At 35.9% G+C, this 23,725-nt stretch overlaps 1 protein-coding gene across 1 annotated transcript in view; it reads left to right on the top strand.

The window, feature by feature from the left end:
• LOC149302324 (CUB and sushi domain-containing protein 1-like) overlaps positions 1–23,725 on the top strand; it is a 589,437-nt gene that overhangs the window by 546,782 nt on the left and 18,930 nt on the right. Inside the window, exons 52-61 of the mRNA XM_089482423.1 lie at positions 56–229; positions 1,989–2,162; positions 3,864–4,037; positions 9,165–9,353; positions 9,636–9,809; positions 10,052–10,234; positions 18,463–18,639; positions 19,482–19,661; positions 20,090–20,263; positions 21,956–22,129. Coding sequence (XP_089338549.1) covers positions 56–229; positions 1,989–2,162; positions 3,864–4,037; positions 9,165–9,353; positions 9,636–9,809; positions 10,052–10,234; positions 18,463–18,639; positions 19,482–19,661; positions 20,090–20,263; positions 21,956–22,129 — 1,773 coding nt within the window. The remainder of the gene's footprint in view (positions 1–55; positions 230–1,988; positions 2,163–3,863; positions 4,038–9,164; positions 9,354–9,635; positions 9,810–10,051; positions 10,235–18,462; positions 18,640–19,481; positions 19,662–20,089; positions 20,264–21,955; positions 22,130–23,725) is intronic.

Here is a 23,725-nt window from a genome sequence, read left to right as displayed (position 1 = left end):
TCACAACATATATACTATTTGTTAAACACTTTTTGTGCTTTGCTTCATTTTACAGTGATTTCATGTGGAGAGTTACCTCCACCACCAAATGGAAACAAGATAGGAACTTTAAATCACTATGGAGCAACTACAATCTTCACGTGTAACACAGGTTACACACTTGTTGGCTCACACGTGAGGGAGTGTTTATCCAATGGCCTTTGGAGTGGCACTGATACTCGATGTCTAGGTAAATATGTTTTTTTCCCTTTATTAGCTTAGTTTCCTATTAAGTGGTTGAAAGAAATGAAATGCCATTTAGAATATACAGTAAATTGATTATTGTACAGTTTTCCGTGAGAATAGCCAGCTTTTTGAGCCTTTCTGTCATCAAACTTTCATCACAAACCAGGTTGACAGTCACAAAGAATGTATTTTACATCTTTATTATCTGCTCTGCATCAATCATCATTACTTATCAATTATAACGCACTTGCTCTCCTTAAATAATTTATACCACAAATGTCAGACTGTCTGCCATCTACTTTCTGGCTTAGGTCTATAGTTACCATAAAGCAAAGAGATACACTATAATTTTAGAGCATGGTCATTATATGGTCAGACTTGTATGCGCACCAGTTCTAAACGTTAGCAAATTATATTTTGTTTATTATGTGAACCTTTCTATGGATACAAGAGATCTGGGAGGTGGGATGGACACTGCTTTTTGATCTAGTATTTTGCAGAATTGCAAAGGAAGCACAATCGTTTTCCTTATGTTGATAACCGTGTTTATTTCACAAATACACGTTACAGAGGAATTTTCCTTATTTCTTTCTTCTGGAAGTCCTTTGGCCCTTCAACCCAGCATCAAACAAAAAAAAACACCCAATGCATTCAGAGTTTCCTCTCTTGAATTTTCTGATCAAACTCTGCTACTAAAATGTAAATTAACCCTTTGTAAAATTGATGGCCTGTTTTAACATGTGGCTGACAAAGTAGTTATGTACAATCTCCCTTTTCCATTTCATTTTGGACTTTGTTATTGTTTTGACTTTTCATACTCGTTTAGTTAACTGATAAAATCTAATGGGATGTCTATAGAACCTTGTGTGATACAATATAATCTGTTACGATCCATAGGATAGATGTTTATCACTCTTAAAGTGATTGGATACTTAGTTTTGAATGTCTTCTTGTATATTTCTCTTGTTATTATAAAAACTGAAAATAATGTGTGAGCCTTTTACTTAGAAACTGAAAACTTAGAAACTGAAAACTGAAAATAATGTGTGAGCCTTTTACTTAGAGGTACAACATTTTACAGGAAACACTATATATTATTTGATCCTTAACCTTTGTTATTGCCATATGCCATCACAGATGCTATTATAAGTAATATGCACCTTCTAGCTGTAATACATATCTATGTACAATCAATATACTCTTTTTTATCAAGCATGTATTTAAAGAAAATATTTCAATATTTATTTTATAATTCTGCATTATATTTTTTTATAATAACTACATATCTGTGTTTTTACCATAATGGGATATATCATCCTTTCTTTGATCTGCAAAACAGTTTTCCAAGGTGAACACAATAAAAGTTAAATATATTTCTGTTCCCAAATTTTTTACTGATCCCTTTAAAAATGTTATCCCTGATTTTACTCATTCCTAAACTTTTCTTCTGATTGTTTTGCAATTACTTTGAATGGTCCTTTTGGGCCATTGCTACTCAAGGTCATAAGCAAGTGTTACTGTGTCTTTTCAAAGATGTAAACCTTTGTTTGTCAATTCTTACCATATTCTGTACCAATTGCAGCAATTTTATTATTGGCATTCCATGAGCTTAATTTTTTAACACTTGTTGAACACATACCTAAATATTGGAGGGTTACTGTTAATAATTTGTAGATATGCATTTTTATACAGAATGTTATTCTGAAAATTAGTCTATTGTATGTTTTCATCACAAATAAACTTATTTGTCTATATTTGTTTAGCTGGCCACTGTGGTTCTCCAGATCCAATCGTAAATGGACATATCAGTGGTGATGGTTTCACTTATCGAGACACTGTTGTCTATCAATGTAATCTAGGCTTTCGATTAGTTGGTACATCTGTTCGCATTTGCCTTCAGGACCACAAATGGTCTGGACAAACGCCAGTTTGTGTCCGTAAGTATTCTATCTTATATAACACAGTATAAATACAACACATTTCTAGTTTTCAGATAGTTCTTTCCCTGGTGTTCACACAGTATGAATGTTGTTGTTCTTACCATGTACCAACATATTCATTAATACAAGCTGTGTTACAAATACCAAGCTCCTGACAACAGTATCAAATAAGAGACTACTGATACCTAAAATTGATTTAATTGGAAATTCCATTTTAATACCCCTTATTCACAACGAATGGAAAGAATTTTAATTATAATCTCTGAATGACAAAAATAAGCCGGGAATTAATTTTGCGGATGTGGAGGAAAATTGGTAATTGATACAATTAATAAAGATATGCCTTTTTGCATTGAGTACTTGTTCATAAACATGCACTAACAAACTAAAAATGAATTATTATAGTCATCGTGGTGCCAAATGGACCTGTTTTATTATGCCAATGGATGCTCAGCTGCACAAAATGTAATTAACATTCCCTGTGCATCAGAGATTTAGTCAACTTTACTTGAGTCTTGGCAAACTAACTTTCTAGCTAAAATGTAAATGTTTAAGAAAAAACAAAAACGTTTTGCATGTGGATATTTTATATTTGTATTTCTTATATTAAAAACAAGAGACATCTTATTCCTCTCCTCGGTTGCTTCTCTCCTTTCTTTTTACTTCACAGCTTTGAGCTTTTATCCAAGTCATTTCATCAAGTATTTGTGTATGTGTTTTTATTTTCCATAATTCTAGAGTTATGCCACACTACGTATTCTTCAACCGTTTTGTCTTTTTCAGATTTAAATCCAAGTTAAGAACATAGCCATATAATTTAAAAAGGGTGTAAAGTTCACTGAATCTGATTGAATGTGATTGCATATGTATATCTGTATGAGACACTCAGAAATGTGAAACCTCTTGTCTGATTGCACTATTTTCTGAGGTAGCCAAGGAGAAAAAAAACACAATTTAGAAAAACCATATTGTGACAGCTACAGAAGCTAAGCATAGCAACAGAACATTGCATGCTTGTATTGTATTGAAAAAGTTGCAGTGTTTATTATATTAATTATACACAATAGTGATGAAACATGAATGAAACCAGTCCAAGACTGCAAACAATTTAGTTACTTCTTTAAATTCCCCTGATGTGCAATTGGTACCAAAAGTAGGTAAATTAGGTTTAAGGCTTAATTTAACACACTGTAAATTGCACGCTAGGTAATTCCGAATTTGGGGAATGATTCACAAAGAGCATTTAAACCACTAAAAAAGGTTGGTATTGTACATAAACAAGCATTCCATCATTATTTAATTAGAAAAAAAAAGTCATAGTCCTAAGACTGGTGAAGTCATCTTATATTGCTCCATCTTGTTTTCCCCAAATGTATAATTTATTTTTGCAGGTAATAGCAAATAGACATTACAAATGGGTCAGTTAGTAGTGCAATTATTACATTTTGAATAAGAAAAGTAAGTCCACACAATTATTTCAATACAGTGATGTTTTGCAACAGTAAATAGGTTGAATAGGAATGTCAACATTGAATAAAATGTATTGTGGGATCCTGTGACTTTTATACCACTCCCAGACATCCCTATTTCTACCTGTTGGTTAAAGCTCATATAATTACTAAGACCTAGAGTGAAAAGTATTGTTTTTTTCTAATCAGTGATAACTAAATAATTAGCTTTTACTATTCTTTGTTTAAGCGATTACTTGTGGTCATCCTGGAAATCCAGCATATGGGATCACCAACGGAAGCGAGTTTAATTTAAATGATATTGTTAACTTCAGTTGCAACATGGGCTACATACTTCATGGAGCATTTCAGGCACAGTGTCGCAGCAATGGATTGTGGAGTAGTCCTCTCCCTTCTTGCAAAGGTATCCTGTTCTGAAGCCATAATTTCTGAAAACTGTTTATGTACTTGTTAAATGTATGGATTTTTAAATAAGCAATCCAACAGGTAGATGTGTGTATTCATTGAAAATAACCAAGCAACTTAATACTATAGTTCATGCAAACCACTTATGAAATACGTGGTTGAGGAACTGGTCCCATGCATCTAAACATGTATCCCTTATGTAGTGGCAACATTTTTCTGTGGGCAGTGCGACTGCCTAAGGGTAGAATAGCCACTTACAGAGAGCAAAGGCCACCATATAAGGCCATTAATTCTTGAGTCCGTCTATAGAAGAATACACAACAGACTAGAACACAATCAATGAATTATTTATGTTATAAAATGTTAACTTTACAATATGTGTATCATTCATTTTATTATTGCAGTGGAAAACTAATCCTATGTACATTAAACATTTGTAAAATATGACTTCAATACAAATTGAATTTTATAGTAAAATCATGTTACGTATAATTAGCTATAATCTACATAGCATCTATACATTGGTATTGGTATCCTTCTTTCTATCCAATAGCTATATGATAAGGAACTTCTACGCCTTCTCTGTCTATTTCTTGTATGTTATTCAGGAAATGTATTATTACAAGCACATCTCTAAGTTAAGGAATCATTTTACTAGATATTGGATAAGTTTATCTTATTCCAGACTTTGGTTTACAATTTGCATTACACAGTAGGAGATCATAAAGGAGATGAATACAGAAACCTTCTTCTGAAAACTATTCTCTTATCAGCTATGGTTTTGAAACATGTTTTATTTGTTGATATTGAATGTTGATGTTCCATCTAAATGTAAATGCAATCCAACTGTATCAACATCCATGCAATTTTTGTTTTCCAGAAATTGTCTTTAAGGTATATAAATTATGGGAGATACTATTTTCCAAATAAACCTAATCAGACCAATCAGAGAGAAGGTTTCTAAATAAAGACAGGGAACTTTAGCCATGTTCTCACTGCAATCTAAACAATGGTTTAATTTCTGCACTTTTGGTCTTGTCACATCAAACATAGGCATGTGTATGCTTTCATAAGTATAGATCCACCTTTTTACAAGTAGATTATAATGCAGAGAAGCACCTATGATTCATTCTTCTATGAAATGGAACTTTTGAAAGTTCTAAGAAACAAAAGGTTTTTAAGTTTTATACATTAATAGTTCTTAACTGTTTACTGAGCTGTAAGAGCATCTAATCAATGTAAAAAAAAAACAATAAAGTGATAGCATGCTCATAGAAACAAAATGACTGTTTCATAAATTACCATTAAAAATATAATGGAAAATCAGAACTCTATTTTGTATGAAAGAAACTAGATGTGATAACAACAATTTTATATCATTGCCAAAAAGTTCTAATCCTATCTTTAGCAGATGGGAGAACACCATTGCTATGCAAAGTGTTGGCCAGTATTTTAAACAAAAGGATACAAAATGTTTTATTTTTTATTGAATGTCCAATAAGATGTGTGTCATTTGGTAATCATAACAAACAAAACACCATTGCTCTCTCCAAAAAACACATCTATATCACATAATCAATATTAATATTTGAACTGTCCTTCTCTGAAGCTTTCATTGCATTTTGAAATTGCTTGAAATGTGTCAATACAATTAAACAAGAAAAGTTAAAAAAACCCAATTAATAATAATTACTGTCAGTTTTACCTGTCAATTCTATAAGTGTCACCAGTTTAGTCCAAGGCTTAAAAATATAAAAAGAGACCTCCAATTGTTTGTATATATCTTTGTGTCTTCATTTGATACGTCTGGATAATTAGCAGTGCAAATTCTACCTGAGGTCTATTTTTTTCTAGAAACACAGCAAGTGCACATAGCCATGTTTTTGGATTACTATGACAAGTTAGGTGCCGCTGCTTTAATTTATGCTCCAAGTAAATGAATAGCCCCATACTTGTGTTTTAATTTTTGAGGGCTCAATTTCCCCTTTACTATTATATTTTATTAGTTTTTAAAACATTTGCTTTGATGGTAAAAAATTGTTTTGTTATTTTATATTTCTAGTGGGAGGAGTATGGTGTGTTCAGACATTTAAAAAAGCTTCTAGTCTTTCCATTTTTGTATTTTTTCCCTATGTTTTCCTTTTTTATTATTTAGTAAATATTTATTTTAATTGAAATCCTTGTGAGGGCCTTATAGAGCTCAGGGATCACTGCAGTAACCAGGTGGTACCCCTGATGATATTACTATTTTTTATATATATATATATTAATTTTTTCAGTTTCATAAAGTTTCATAAGTTTGACTAAGGTAATCCAATTTTTAAAGCAAAATCCAGGAACTTTTAATACAGTGCAGAACTTTTTGTCATTAAACTTTTACCCTGAATTCAAAGAATGTGAATACAGGATTTTTTTTTTCAAATTGCTCACATGTCTTACTTATATGTGGTCATCTAGGGCTAAATAAGCCTTTTATTTTTGTAAAATCCAGCATCATTCATATATTGTACAAGAATAATATTCATTTAAATGCATTGTCTGTTGAAGTTTTTATAAAGATTTAGAAATATAGTTCATGGTTTTTAAATGAAAACACTAGCCGGTTTCTGAATTGTATTTTACATTTAGGCTTAGCTGAGATTCTAGGGGACATTTCCAAGAGCAAATAATAACCAGATAGAAACCTCAATGCCTCAATCTGGGGATATCTGGACATCTTAAATTTTACTGTCCAATTATGTCAGCATTGCGTAGAACAGGTATATAATTTATGCTTCCTGCTTAATACACTAAAATTATTTCTTAGATCTCTCATAAGATCATAGTTCAGGGGGAGACTACATTTTTCTCCCTGCTTAGTTTGTTGAGTTAAGATAGTTCTTTGTTGTTTGCTGTATATGAAATTAATGACATTACATGAAGAAAAGGTATAGTGTCATCGTGCCTTTGCATTTTGCAGTGTAACCAATATGTAAAAAATCATATATAAAGTTTTTTTGTAGACAAGAGAGATTGCCTAATTTATCCCTTTTGACTACATAGAGCCTAATCAAATTTGACTCATTTTGTGATCTATTAAAACATTTTGCAGCTAAGTTAGTGGGCTTTAAACTCTAAAAATAGTTTTATATACAACTATATTATTTCTCTCTTCCTTTATTATCTGTTCAGTATAGCTTAAGCAGACATTATGTAAAAGTATTGATTATTTTCCCAGCACAATCACATCCAAAAATGGCAAAGTATGTTCCTAGGACCCTAGGGTCTGGATAATTGTTACGTTAAAATATATTATGTTACCTGCACTTTTGGTTCTTGTGCAGTATCCAAAATATCAGGGGTAGTCTAACAGGGCTGGGTCATAGTGCCTTTATTGTGCAGCACATATTTGGAGGGTCCCCAGACATATAACTCTAAGCCTAACTAATGTGCACGTTATTCTCAAATGACACATGCTAAAATATACATATCTCAGCCACATACCACCTACCTACCAAGTTTTCTGGTAAGCCAGTCCTGCCCTGTGGTCAAAATATATCAGTAACATAGAGATGTAAGTTATAAACTCTAAATTTTCCATATCATTTTTTTTAAGGGCACAATATATCTTTACTCCCCAGGGTATTAGAACATATAACATTATATACTCACTCTGCGTTCAGGGAAGCAACGAGCAAGAAAGGGCTGTGAATTGTGGCTAAAATCCAGATTACTGTAGTAACCCTGGTGGCTAAATGTGGAACTGCCAGTAAAACAAACAAAAAGGAACACTTCATGTAGTGGCTCCATTTTTCTTAAATATGAGAAGCTGTCCAGGGGGTAATTGGACCCCTTGTCATCCCTCCCCTGTCCGTGTCTTTAAAATATTCTTGGCATTCACTCATTCTGACTAGGTTGGTGGTCTTATTGTGTAGTTACAGGTTGTAAGTTGCATGGCTGTCTACCTAGAAAAGAACAGTTAGTGAATAAGTCTCCAAAAAGGTGTTTATAATTTTCTTGTTGTTGAGAGAATTATGCCTTTGTAAAAATCATGTGTCCTTGCAAATTGGCATCCCCACACAGTAGAGTGTTAAGTAAGGACCCCTATCAGATTCCGTATACATAAATAAGTATAATGTTTTTGAAGCAGAAAAATATGTATTTTAGAAAATATTTTTCAGATAGGGTTTTTGAGCTACTTTTATGCTGCCAATCTATATTTATATATCCTAAGGGCTTTGAATCTACTTAGATGAAAGTTCCAAAGTCATCAGGACAAACTTAGGCATCATTCTGACTTTTTCGAGAGACCAAACTGAGAATGCCAGAACTCATTTCCTATGTATTTCTTGACAGCTGTCATTGAGAGAAAGCAATCTGCTTCTGCTCTATCACCTGGATTTACAATAGAGTCCCTGGGGTAAATGATAATCAAGGAATCTGATGGCACAGATGTGCATGCCAACCAACCTCATTCTTTTATAAAATATGTCTTATTGAATCTTACTAAAGTATACTTGTTTAATTTACATTGTTAAGAAAGAACAATATAAATAGCATTTGGAAGCACTAACTTATCTAATATAGTCTGGAGGTCATGTTGTTAGTTTATGATTTTTTTGTCCTATGCATTTAATATTGATGATATGTTTTTCAATCAGTTTTGCATAAACCACTTTTGTTACGTGTTTTTAATTTGAAATATAGTTTATAGAGAAGCAAAAGCTGATGTGGTATTAGTCTATAGTATGTATAACAATATATTAGAAATAGAATATTCAATGTAGCCCTTTCTTTTCGCTTAATATAGTATAGGTTATAATACTCCTAGAAATATCTGACACTATGTATAGGCAAGTTTCAGAACGTAAAAGTTTTAGCTGCATCCGGCAAGACACATCAAGGGATACATCTGTATGAAAAATGTTGCAGAAAAGATGTTACAGTTGACAGATCTTTGACACCTTCTTTCTAAATAAATTCTTTATCCAGTGCCAACTAAAGTGTTTAACCACTGTCTAAGTTTCAAATTGCTTTGCTCTGAAAGGTGATACTTACTGTTCTGTTTGAAAGTATATCCTATGATTTGATAAAATGTATTGTTTCCCCATTTACTTATTTAATGATATTTTTTTTTTTCCCCCAGTGGTAAACTGTACAGATCCAGGGTTTGTGGAAAATGCTATCCGCCATGGACAACAGAATTATCCTGAAAACTTTAAATATGGCATTAGTGTGACTTATCACTGCAAAATAGGCTACTACCTTTTGGGATCATCTGCTTTAAATTGTAAGGCAAATGGATTGTGGGACAGGTCGTTACCAAAGTGCTTACGTAAGTCTTCAACATATGGTGGTTATTTTAAACCACAAATACATTTAAAAACCAAAAGGACATCATACTCTAATAAATCTTTTCAATGAATGCCAATAGGGCTATGTATAAAAAGTATACTGTTTAAATGTCATCTTATCACTTGCTCTGTTTGTTCAACCATTCAGTTGGTTTCTAATGTGTCAAAATTCTTTAATCATGGTTACTTTTATACATATATATTATTTATAATATTTCATGTGTTATAAGCCCTGCTCAATTGATTGATATGTTTGTTTTTAGCTGTATCATGTGGCCATCCTGGGGTTCCCGCTAATGCCCTACTAAGTGGAGATAAATTTACATTTGGAACGAAAGTTTATTATACATGTACTGGAATGCATACTCTCATAGGAAATGCAACAAGAGTGTGCCAAGAAGATGGTCAATGGAGTGGAACACTCCCTCACTGCTCAGGTACAGTATATGGATTCATGTGAAAACGCACATAATAATGCCTTATACAGTCTATATTATATTTTTTTATATTATATATATATATGTGCTATATTCTAATTTATGGAATACGAACATTCAGCGCTTAGATGATGAAATAATAACATGTACATACATAGTCTGTCCACTGAAAAAAGGGTATCATTTTAAATGTATTCCTAAAAAATCATTCCCAAAAATCATTTTTGTTTTTAATTTATTAGGAATTAGCCCAGGAATTTGTGGTGACCCAGGAATACCAGCTCATGGTTCCCGCTTAGGAAATGATTTCAAGCTGAAAAGCTTGCTTCGGTTTACTTGTGAAATAGGATACACATTGAAAGGGTCTGTTGAAAGAACATGTTTATCAAATGGATCCTGGTCTGGGATACAACCATCATGTGAGGGTAAGCAGTTAAGTGTTGTACAATACAATGATGCCTTAAGCATAATACTATTAACTAGATGACATTGGTAGGCTACACATCAAGATGTTTTCTGGTGAAATAGCATGGAATAATGATGCATACGCCATCAACACTAAAAAAAGGACATCAGGTCTTTATTTCTAGATATGTTCTTTTAATATCAATAGGGATAAGTAGTGGGAATTAAAGTATATTGTTTGCTGAAACTTACTTTTTAAATGAAATATTGCTATATATATTGCAGTCACATGTCAATATGAAAATATTGCATAGATCTCATACTGTCTCACTTATCCTAACGAGGCATACAATTATAATATGTAGGCAACTGCAGAAATAGTCTAACAGCACTGACAATTGGCTTAACATACATCATGACTGACAGATTGGTTTAATTATTATAAACTACTCCTGGAGCTCTCTCAAAATTTGGAATACTGTGCTAATTATATGAACATGTAGAAAATGTTTTATTTTCTTTTTTTTTCCAACCATTTTTATTGAGACTCATTTAATGTTTAGTAACCTTGTTATTAATAATGCAGCAGTAGTTTAGTCTTCAAGTTGTAGTTGGTATCTCAATCAAATACTAAAAACTGGTCTGAACTGTTGATGAAGGAGGTAAAAGGGGGACCCAATTCCTATTAAAATAAATATACTTGCACACACATTTGAATCTTGAAACGTGTAAAATATATTCCCAGTGTATATTTTTCATTTAGTCCTCTTTCGCTCTGATCTCTCAGTCTCCTTTCCTCTTTTTTCACATTCCAGAATAAGTGATATTTTATTGTCTCTGTGGGAATAAAGTTCAAGTTAGGTATGATTTAATTAATGTAGCAATATTTCCCAGTGTTATTCTTAATGGGCCATAGAGAATAAGATGAATATTAACTAAGATGTGCTGAACTCATTTGCATGTCATTTGGAATAATGACCTCTAAAAATAATTCTCAGTTTTCAGGGAATACAAAAGATAAGTGAGGATCCATGTAATTTTATCGAGAATAAAATAAAATAATTGGGCTGTTTTTAGCAAACTAAATAGCGACGTAAAGGATGTACTATAAGGATGTATTAAAACATTTTCTTAGTCTGAAATCTGTGGGAAGGCTAAAATGGGTGTAAGAATGAATGTAAAATGGTGCCATATCTGCTATTACATCTATTTAACTTACCACAATGTCTGGAAACTAGTTTGGTATACACAGTGTCATATGTATCATTAAATATACTTACCTGTGAATATTATTGTGCATTATAATATAAGAGAATGCATACACTAAAGCAATAATCTACACATTAGATGTGTATAAAGATAGGTAATATACTTTCACTAAGGAATTAAGTACCATCTTTCGAAATGTTGTAAGAATCAGTGGTATGGAAACATCTCGAGACTGCACTAGCCTCTTCTCGGAATGCATTGCTCTGTGCTGATCACTCTGCGAGATTTAAAGATTTAAAGATTAAGGAATGATGGTGATGTGAACAAGGTTATTTAGCCATGTTTTGACCTTGTTGAAAATACACAGCTGTGAGTAAGTGGAGACACTTACAGAAAATATGCAATTATCCAGGTAAGAAAGCAAGAATGGGCTTTGGCATTTGAGACAACATATAAAAGATAAGAAATGTTGTAGAAAAATAGAGTAGAAAAATACAAAAAACATCTATGATAGAGAAACAAAGAAAAGTACAAAACCTAACCTCTAAACATTGCACCTTTTGAATTTGTTGGTGGCAGATGTGTAAAGATAATAGAGACATGTGTGAAAGTCCCCAAGGGGAATATAACAGGAGGCATAAAGTATTCTTTCCCTAATCATTCATTTTTGTCAACATTTTTTTAAATGTGTATTAAGGTTTAATTTCGTATGGTTGCTCAATTTTGTCTACTGCTCTGAATTATCCAATTAACCTACCATATTTTTAAACAAGTACTTGATTGGATTGTTTCCTTCTATAAAGTACTTATCAATTGTCTGGCATTTAAGTAAATAAATACTAAGTAAAACAATAATTACACAGAACGGTTGTCTTAAATTATAATTTTATTAAATAATAACAATATTAAAATAAAATATTTAAGGATTTGTTTCATTTTCTAAGGAGTACAGTTAACTATGCATTGTGGTGCGTAGAAGTAAATGTAAAAGTGTCTATTATTGAAGTCTTTATATACGTTGTTTAAGTTAACCTTAGTGATCAGTGTATTTTACTTTCTTGTTGTCATATGATGTATTTATATTCAGTATGGTTGCTTATATACATTAGCACTGGGCACCAACATAGGCAAAGGTACTGCATAGATGAAATGGATGTCACCTTTAATGCTCTTAGTACATTCAACTTGTGACTCATTTCCAACATCTAGTTCTTTCAACTGGAGAGCAATACATATAAACAGTTTTTCCTCAAATAAACAGTTCTTATAATTATATTATATATTTACTTTTAATACATGTCGGAATCCATTTTGTATGGACAGAAATGCATTTCACTGAATTCTTTGATTAATGGAGTCGGGATATTAGTTTGTGAAATTCTCTTACACGGTCAGTAGGAACTAGTGACTGCAGTGGATCAGCACATGGTTAGAATAGGTAAGAGTAACATAAGCTCCTTGTTGCCTTTATAAATTTATCATCGAATAGCAAGTCTCCCATAAAGTACCATGGGAATAATGATATACAAAAAACAGAGATATTGGCCCAGATTCATTATCTCAGATGAGATGTTTTACTGTTTCTTAAGTTAATTTGATACATTTTAAACAAGCATTAAATCCTTTCTTTGTTATCATATGTCTACATATATTTGGTCATGACATGTAGTGTGTTGAACTCTAGACAAAGACTATAGTTCCTTCTCAGATCTCAGTGTCAAAGAAAAAATGAGATAAAAACAGTGCTAAATGTTATCTCAGTTAAAGAACCTAGGCCAATATATCTTACTTTTTCTCTAATTTCTGTCTGTTCCAATCTATGCAATGATCACTATTCATTTAGTTTTTATAGATGTATCACTTGCTTTGAATCTTGTTTCACCAGAAAAACCTTTGCATTGTCTGTCACCCTATGCTTCTATGCATTGCTGATATTATACGCTCATTTTTATTTACATTAAGGGAAAATCTGAAATGTACAACCTACTTTACCATGATTACTGTTCTTGTACATTCCGATCAAAATCACAAGTAAAGCAGATATGTGTATGTTATGGGTCTGCGTACTTCCACCCTAGTGCAATAATTAGTACTTTGTTATCAGTTGTTACACATTGATCTATGAAAGATATGTTATTAGAGATAAAGCTCTCTTCTTCACTAATTATATTATGCCGTGTTCTAATGAGATCCCTAGCTAGTCACAGTTAGATCTAATTTGCTGAGCCAGTATATCAGACTGCTTAAATTATAGATAACCTTTAAGGAAAGACAGTGGCATTTATTCAATATCTTATTAGGAAGAAGTAATACAGATATTAAAAATTGACAGTTATATAGATATTATTATGTAAAGCTAAATTAATTTTTTATGCTCTGGGTTCTGTTTATTTACTTGGGCCATGCTGATTTTTATTTTATTAGGCATGTTATTTCTTCTGCCTGAGCAGCTCCAAACTCTAACTTTATCAGGAAAATCAACATTGAAAAATAGAATTTGACAGCAGATAAAAAAACATTCAGCCCATCTAGTCTGCCTATTTTTCCTGATATAAAAACCTCACACCTTAATCAGTCCTTGATCTTGTCTTATATTCCGAATAACTTCCCACCCTGCAAAATTCATGTTTAAATTCCTTTTATCTACCACCCTCCCTTCACATTGCCCAACAGTGGAGGAACTACGGGGGTCGTAGGGGTCGCGACTGCGACCGGGCCCTGGAGTTCTGCCAGTCAGGGGGACCCAAGGGGTGCCGAGCGGTTGCTGAAAACGACCGCTCGGCACCCCTTGGGCCTCCTGACTGACAGAACTCCAGGGCCCTTCTGTCTCCTCTGCTCGCTGCCGCTTGCCTCTGCCTTCCTCAGTGCTGCCCCGACTGCACGCTGGCCGCTTTAAAATCATTAAGCGGCCAGCGTGCCTGCACAGTGTCCTGTTCCGTGTGACTCAGCCCCCTTGAGCGGCACGTCACATCATCAAGGGGGCGGAGTCACACGGAACAGCTCCTCGTGACAGCTAGAAGAGCACGTCAGACAGTAGCAGTGAGGAATGACATCAAAAATGCAAGTATTAAAAAAAAAATAGTTGGGGTAATAGGCAGAAGGGGAGCCATATTCAAAGGGGGCCTGCATTGGGACAACAATTAAATGCAAAATGGGGGTGGCTAGGGGGTATAAGTATATAACAGGGTGGTTGGGGAACCACATAAATCAATACACAAAGGTGGGGGGTGGTTGGCTGGGTTCAATATACATTATTGACATTAACAATGCAAAGGGGGGCATCAATACACAAGGGAGGGGGGCTGGCTGGGGACATCACATAAATCAATACACAGGGGTGTTGGGGCATAATGTACAAAGGGGGCTGGCTGGGGGCACAAATCCACATGGGGCAATACACAAGGGGCATAATGTACAAAGAGGGCTGGCTGGAGGCACAAATCCACATGGGGCAATACACAAGGGTGTGGGGGGGAAATACATAAAAACCAAAGGGGGGGTGGCTGGGGCATCAATACACAAGGGGGGGAAACAAACAACAATCCAGTGTGGAAAGCATTGTGGATGTAGGCGTCAGTGTCGCAGAGCCTGTCCTGGTGTGTGTGTGTGTTTGGGTGTAGCTGTGGCAGAGCCTGTCCTGGTGTCTGTGTGTTTGGCTGTCTGTGTGGCAGAGCCTGTCCTGGTGTGTGTGTGTGTGTATATGTGTTTGGGTGTTGGTGTGGCACAGCCTGTCCTGGTGTGTGTTTGGGTGTTGATGTGGCAGAGCCTGTCCTGGTGTCTGTGTGTTTGGCTGTCTGTGTGACAGGGCCTGTTCTGGTGTGTGTGTTTGACTGTCTGTGTGGCAGAGCCTGTCCTGGTGTGTGTGTCTGGGTGTCGGTGTTGCAGAGCTTGTACTGGTGTCAGGGTGGGCTGTTTGGGGACAAAATTGGCTCACGCTGGGCGGTTTGGGGACAAAGTTGTCTCACTCTGGACTGTAATTTGTTAATGTTATCTTGGTGCTGGTCGGGTTCTATGTGGGCAGTGTGGACACCAGGGCTGGCTTTGGGGGTGTGCATCCTGTGATCTATGCCTGTAATTTAGGGGGTTTTATCTATACCTTTAATGCTTAGTTGTTATGTGATTTCCAGTTGATCTGTACCTGCAATGTTGGGTTTGTGTGTTATTCTGTTGATCTGTATCTGCTGTGCTATGTTTCCATACATTATTTATGTATACCTGCAAATACAGGGTTTGTATTTCTTATTCAGTTGATCTATACATTCACGTGCTGTTTACATGTGTTGTTTATTTGATCTATACCTGAACTACAGGGAGTAAGTAAAACAGAGGTGTGACTTAGTGAATGAGGGACAAAGGGACTCTGGGGATGATTACAGGCAGGGGCCCAAGGAAATGCCTAGGGTCCAATTTTTCCATATTTACATTTTATTTTTTAACAAAGATTAGCTGTTTTTTAGTGTATTAAACATATTTTTTTTTACTCCCAGTCCCATCACATTACATCAATATGCGTTAGAAAATCAGGAAAAGATGGGCATGGATGGTGTGCTGATTCGGTGGCGCAACGGGCCACTTGACTAGACTTGCCCCCCAGGCCTTAGGCTGCCATCCCTCCCCTGACTGCAGTGGTGGGAGCGTGAGGCGTCTGTCTCGGGTGCCGGCGCTTCACGCTGAGCGCCGGCATATGACGTCATATGCCGGCGCTCAGCAGTGAAGCCGTGCACACTGCGGCAGAGCTGCGAGACAGAGGCCGGTAAGTGACCTACAAAGGGATGTAGGGAGAGGGTAGATAGTGAGAAGGGGGGAGAAGGTAGATAGCCTGAGAAGGGGGGGTAGGGAGAGGGTAGATAGTGAGAAGGGGGGGTAGGGAGAGGGTAGATAGTGAGAAGGGGGGTAGGGAGAGGGTAGATAGCCTGAGAAGGGGGTATATGGGTTGCTGGTGGGGGGGCCCTTAACAGATTCTCGCACCGGGGCCCTGAGGCTTCTAGTTACGGCCCTGTTGCCCAACTATATATGACACACAAAGAGGGTACTAAAAGGCCTCCTAGAAGCTCTGTGTTAAAAAGTACTAATTAAATAATACAATTCTAGTTATGCTTTCTTTTCTGACCATGCAGGAGTACTATGTTGCTGCTATGTCTGAAGCAGCACCTCTACTCAACTGTAGAGTATACAATTTAACAAGTAACACGTTTACTGTTATCAGTAGCCATCATCCTGCTGCCAATTTAAACCAATTAATTCTTATTTTAGTATAAATCAATTTCCAGACTTTTGGAATCAGAGATGGTTTGTTTACCAAATGCATTTTTTTAGTGATGGAATAGTATGTGGTGGTTATCGCCCTGTGTGATACTGTATCGAATGCCTTATGACCACTGTCTCATTTTGGTTCATTTTGTAGTTCATTGTGCCTATGTATTTTCCATGTACCTTTTGGGATGTTCTCGGCTATGACACATTGTTGTATATCTGATTTTTTATTAAACGGAGACTTGAAAAAAAAAATAAAAAAATAGAATAGTATGTGGATTATTGTTGGCCTCAAAGTGTTTTTTGCATGCATTTACAGGGCTTTTGCTACCCCAACAGTTGTTTTATCTAATCAGGATCTGTTAATCGGTAACTGTTATTCTGGTGGGTGGTTTGTCATTATGATGGCCTGACACAAAATGCTAACCTGGCCATTTCAAAACAGGCACTTTTAAATTGTACATGCTGAAGGCCAGTAATTGATGCAATGTGTACAATCCATACATTCTATTCAATGTGTCTGAAGGATATGAGATTAACCTACTGCTGGGCAACATTTCTCAGACTGACTTGCAATGTGGAGAATTCATTGTTGGCAGGTTCATGTACATGATCCTGTTATCTTCATCTGAAAAGAAAAAAAAAAACACAAGCTAGAGTCTGTAGCAACATTGAGTACCAGTAGAGTGAGTGAGGTACTAAAACAGTAATCAAATGCTAAAATGTATCCGGTTCTCCGGGTAAAGACCCGAATCCTCCGGGTCGCGGGAGCACGCCTCGCTCCCCGCCCATTTTCCCTTTTTCCCTTTAAATGGGGGTGTTTCCCTCTGACGTTAGTGGGCAGTCCTGGCCGCGTATCGCAAGGGAAGGCTCCGAGTAGCTGGAGCCCAGAAGTTCCCAGGTATGATTATGTGTCAATCACTAGAAATCCAAAAGAGGAACAAATGTAAGGTCACTTGGAGTATGAGCTGAAACACACTGCATTCTCCATTGTCTTGATTGGATCCCGTTCAAGTAAACTACCCCCCCCCGCACCAAAATAATATTTTGATGGACCTCACCCCTCTGCAAGGGAGCATAGCTATATATTTTTTTTTTTTCATTTAGTTTAACAGTCTCTACCCCCTCCATCCCATAGGGAAAAGATGAGAGAGGCGGAGAGGCACAAGATGAGATTTATTCCTCTTAAATGGGTATTCCTAAAGAGTTGCCCCCGATGGGCATTGTGTGGCACAGTTGCCCCAGTAGCATAAATGGCATGGTAGGTGTGGCAGAACCATGATGGGGTTCATACCGCTCATATTTTTCAGGATTTATCTACATCCCTATGAACAAGGTTTAAGGGTGAGGTGTTTATTCCTTAAATTTATACAATCCCACTGTTTGGGTGGAGGATTCGGGTTTTTTTTAATAGAATTTAATAGTTTACTGCACAGCAGATGTTGCAAGACCACATATTAAATCAACTGATCACTAGATTTTGAATTGGCCCAGTTGTTCCTTTTCAGAATAAAATTAGCTTCAGATAGCCTCTAACGTTTTAATATTTTCATTTATCAGACTAAAAAAACATATATTCTGGAAATGTAACAACTAGCAAAACTCATCACACCAAAGAATGGATATTATTAAATATGCCTGAAGTCAAGAGACTCTGTTAATCCACTATAGTAATTATGAATCGACGGCAAGCCATTTTAGCTTTTTTAAAAACTGATGTACTTTAAATAATCCCACTTGTCACGTCTATATGTGTGTGTTGATTTTAGTTTAATCTTTTTGACAGCGGTATCCTGTGGAAATCCTGGAACCCCAGCCAATGGCATGATAATTTACAGCGACGGAATACTTTTCTCCAGTTCTGTCGTCTATGCCTGTTGGGAAGGTTACAAGACATCAGGGTTAACTACTCGACATTGCACTGCCAATGGAACCTGGACAGGCAATGCTCCAGATTGCTCAGGTCAATAACCAACACATTGTCACAACCTATTACAAAAGTGACAACTGGTATTGTATTCAGACAGGGGACTACTATTGATTTCTGCTTTTTGTCTTATTTTTGCTTTTCTTCCTACTTTCTAACACCCATTGAATTTTTTTAGCATTAATTTGTGTTTGATGGAAACAGATTTTTTTGTATCCTCTTTTCAGAACAAACGCATGCACGTAGAAAACATATTTCATTATGTGCTTGAATTGCATGTAATAGGATATTTGGACATGCAATGAAGACACAATGAACCATGACATACAATTAAAAGTGAGACTAGGCTTGAGTGAATCCAGGAAAAGATAGGAACATGTTTTTCTTTTTTAACCACAGTCAATTAGGAATAATTGTGTGTAGGTTCAGGAAAAGGCAAATATTCACTATTTTGGAGAAGCCAACATTTACAGATTTACATTTACCTACATAGAACAATGTAATAATTCTGAATACTGAATTTGCAACAGTTAAGAAGTAAAGTCATACAAATACTACATTTAAATAAATATTATTAGTGATATTTTGCATGAGCCTATTGTTCTGGGTAACTTTGGCACATTGTGTTTTAATATTGTTATTATTACATTTCTAGAGTACCAGCAGATGAGTGATTCAATATTGGTTGCATCCAGTTGATGTTTATCAGAGGTGACGGATGCTAACATTATATAGTTTATGTAGCATTAGTTAAATAATAGGGTACACCTTTGTACTTTATTATAGGAGTTCTTTTATCATTTTGACATTGTACATTGTGTAAATCCAAAGCTTGTTGTTTCATTCATCCGTTCATTAATTTTGTTTTCTTTTATTAGTGATTAACTGTGAAGATCCAGGCCCAATTGCAAACGGTATTCAGTTTGGAAATGATTTTACTTTCAACAAGACTGTGACATATCACTGCAACCCAGGGTTTGTGAGAGATCCTCCCATGCAACCTCCTATGTTATGCACCAAAGATGGTACATGGAACCAAACTAAGCCCACATGTAAAGGTATACAAGTGCCTTAGTCTACAATTTTTATGTTGTAATGTAAGTTCATGACTTCTAAAACACAACGCTTCTCCACATTCCCTGCATTAATCTACTTATACTGCATTATGCGTGTGCTTTGTTAAATTAGAAAGCACCAACGTAATTAAATGGAACATGATGGATTTTTTAATCCTTCTCCATTAGAGTTTACAGTATGACTAGTGGCAGGGAGTGGGCAGATACAATGAGGAGGAAGAGGTAGGTGCAACTTACAAAACATAGATTTATATTTGGATCAAGTGCATCTTCTAATCTAATAAAACCTTAAATATAAAATGTTTATGTGTGGGTTTAAATTTACTTGCATTTGAATAAATGAAGCAGTGATAGTAAATAATTTCATCATGAAATAGCTTTTTCTGGGGTTTTTTCCTTTCTTCTTTTAGCTATAAACTGTGGTCAGCCTCCTCAAGTGTTGCATGGAAAACTGGAAGGATCAGACTATAGTTGGGGGTCCAGTGTTAGTTATACATGTGTAGACGGATATCAGCTTTCAAGCCCTACTGTTCTTACCTGTGAAGGAAGAGGAATATGGAGGGGAGAAATTCCTCATTGCCTACGTAAGTCTCAATTTTTTGTTTTTGAAGACATGACCCTTTTGTTTGAATCAAAAGCTTCAAGAAGCTATAGCTAGTGTACTTGGATTATCTTTGTGCTCAAAAGTTGTCATACCTTGGCAGAAATTGTGAAATGTTGGCATTGATTTAGAAAATATGTGGGAAAAAAAACCTGTCTTTTATTTAAGGCTAATGATCATATGAACCGATTTATTATCCAAAAGTTGTCTGGCTCCTTTTTTAATCATAATGATAACAGATATCACCCAAATATCCTTGATCAAAGGTTTACATACCCTTGAATGCTTGGCCTTCAAGGTGACACACATACAGGCTAAAATGGCAATAAAAGGTAAATTTTCCTTTTTAAATTGCAATTAGTGTCTGTGTATAAATACTCACTGAGTTTGTTAGCTCTCACATGGATGGAATGAGTAGGCCAGATACTGAGCCATGGGGAGCAGAAAAGAACTGTCAAAAGGCCTGTGTAACAAGGTAATGGAACTTTATACAGATGGAAAAGAATATAACAAATATCAAAAGCCTTGAAAATGCCAGATAGTATTGTTCAATCATTTATTAAGAAATGAAAATTTGGGGGAGTTCTTGATACCAAGCCAAGGTCAGGTAGACCAAGAAAGATTTCAGCCACAATGGCCAGAAGAATTGTTCGGGATACAAATAAAAACCCACAGGAGGAGAAATACAGGATGCTCTGAAAAAAGATGGTGTGGTTGTTTCAAGGAGCACAATACAAAATATGTTTGAACCAAAATGACCTGCATGGTCGCGTTGCCAGAAAGAAGCCTTTACTGTGCCAATGACACAAAAAACTAGTTACAATATTCCCGACAACACACTTCACAGCTTCCGGCACACTGTAATTTGGAGTGATGAGACCAAAATAGAGCTTTATAGTCACAACTATAAGCGCTATGTTTGGAGAGGGGTCAACGAGGCCTATAGCGAAAAGAATACCATCCCCATTGTGAAAATTGATGGCAAGATGAATGCAACATATTATCAGAAACTACTGGCAGACAATTTGCATTCTTCCGCACGAAAACTGCCCTTGAGACGCTCTTGGACTTTCCAGCAGGACAATGATACTAAGCATGAGGCCAAGTTGAACCTCCAGTGGTTACAACAGAAAAAGGTGAAGGCTCTGGGGAGGCCATCACAGACCTTAATATCATCGAGCCACTCTGGGGAGATCTCAAACGTGCGGTTCATGCAAGACGACCAAAGACTTTGCATGACCTGGAAGCATTTTGCCATGATGAAGCTATACCACCTGCAAGATTTTGGAGCCTCATCGACAACTATTACAAAAGACTGCCCGCTGTAATTGATGCTAAAGAGGGCAATACACAGTATTAAGAACTAAGGGTATGCAGACTTTAAAACATGGGTCATTTATTTTTTTTCTTTGTTGCCATGTTTTGTTTTATGATTGTGACGTTCTGTTATAAACTACAGAATATGAATCCCATACGGAATAAAAGAAATGTGTTTTGCCTGCTCATGTTTTCTTTAAAAAAGGTACATATTTTACCAATTCTCCAAGGATATGCAAACTTTTGATCACAACTGTATATGCCTGATTGCTGGGCAGATAGTGGTGGAATCAGTTTTCAAAAGTGTTTGCCACAGTTTACCTATCCTTGTTTTAACTGTGTTTTTTCTTTCTATCAGCTGTCTTTTGTGGTGACCCTGGGACCCCATTTGAGGGTCGTATTAATGGAAAAAGCTTTACATACAAATCAGAAGTTTCATTTCAGTGTGGACCATCTTTCATTTTGGTTGGCTCCTCAAGGAGAGTTTGTCAATCTGATGGTACCTGGAGTGGAATTCAGCCTGTATGTATAGGTATGTAGAGTTACCATAAAAGCTATTTTCGACATGATGTAATTCTTAAAAATTAAATGATTTTATTTAACACTATACACAGACTGTATTCATTCCTAAGGCCTTTATGATATTCAGTCATTGTCAGTCACACTGGGAAGAGCTTCAAGTGATATTATTATGATAATTATTATATTATTATGATTATTATCACAATGATAGGACCTTCAGTGCATGCCTGGCCCAGCGGGATGCTGACAAGGGGCTGCTGCATATTGTTGTGTGCAGGGAAGAGATAGTCTCCTGGATAGTGAATGGCTGCATAATCCAGTTCTCCTCCCGTGTCCCTAGAAAAAACAGCCAGTAATATTTTAGCTACAATAGGGCGAAGGACTCCCAGACACTAGGGGGCGGAAACCCATTGAGCACTGCAACACCGCAAGTGGCAGAAGATCGAGACTTGCGATCCAACATGGTGGATTCTTCCGCCTTAGCATCTAATATGGAGGAGGCAGGCCTTTCATTTTTCACCCCGGCCAGCATGGCAGCTTGAACTGCCTTCCATCCTGACCTCAATGTTTTAATCCCTGCCCTCGAAAGATGATTTCAGCAATTTAGTTGCAGACTTGAAACAAGTGATCCATACCCAAATGGCATAATGTTGCCAGCGTAAAATCCCTATAAACTCTGCCAGTACATTAACAGTACATTGACAGCAAATACTTTCCACACGTTGTGGCGGGTTGGCAAGGTGGATGAGTTTCAACAAGTTAATAGTGTTGCCCCTTGCCTCCCTGGTGTTGCCCCTAACCCTTCCCTGGACCTAGGGGACACCGTGTAACCGTTTGCAGCTCACTAGCCTATGTCTAATGACTTCACGCAATGCATAGAAATCTAATGTCTATTCTGAAATACTTTATATGTTCAACAAGGTATGCTGTTACATATGTATAACTCCTTCTTTCTGTACCCTTATGAAATTGTTGTAGCGATATGTATAAGAATGTTTATTTACTACTTATTCCTGCACATGTATAACAACGTATGCACTATTGTTACATATGTACCACCATTCCCATTATACTCTTGTAAAGATGTTATGACAGCTGAAAACTGTTTATTCAGAGTATATTTGATTTACAGGATAAGGTGTAGTCCCTCCTCTTTTTTTTTTTCTTTCCCCCCCTCCTCAGTTACACCATTACTTCTTGTGTAACTGTGACTTGTGATAACCTTTAATAAATTCCTAATGACATTAGAAAGAGAAAGTATAAAGCGATTGAGGGAGAAAGAGGAGAGAGAATGAATGAGGAAACAAAGGAGAGAGCGAGAAAGAGAGAGCGAGAAGGAAAAAAGATAGGATGAGACGGAAAAGTCATTTTGATGATGGAGTATTATGCTTAATAAGTTACAAGCATTTTATGACTTAAATATAGTAATATAAATATAATCTATTGTTTTTTTTTTAAGAAATACCAATATGGAAGTTAATACCTAGAGTCTGTGTGTGTATGCGTGGTATGCTATATCCTGAATTATTGTTACTTGAATATGTTCTTTTATGCATCTTGTGTACTTCACAATAGGCTTATGATATATTAAAGAAATGTGCTATGA

The sequence above is a fragment of the Sceloporus occidentalis genome, unplaced genomic scaffold (assembly GCF_023333645.1).
Source record: "Sceloporus occidentalis isolate IW3139 unplaced genomic scaffold, rSceOcc1.0.p SCAF_19, whole genome shotgun sequence".
Lineage (NCBI taxonomy): Eukaryota > Metazoa > Chordata > Lepidosauria > Squamata > Phrynosomatidae > Sceloporus > Sceloporus occidentalis.
This window is presented reverse-complemented; position numbering and strand designations above follow the sequence as displayed.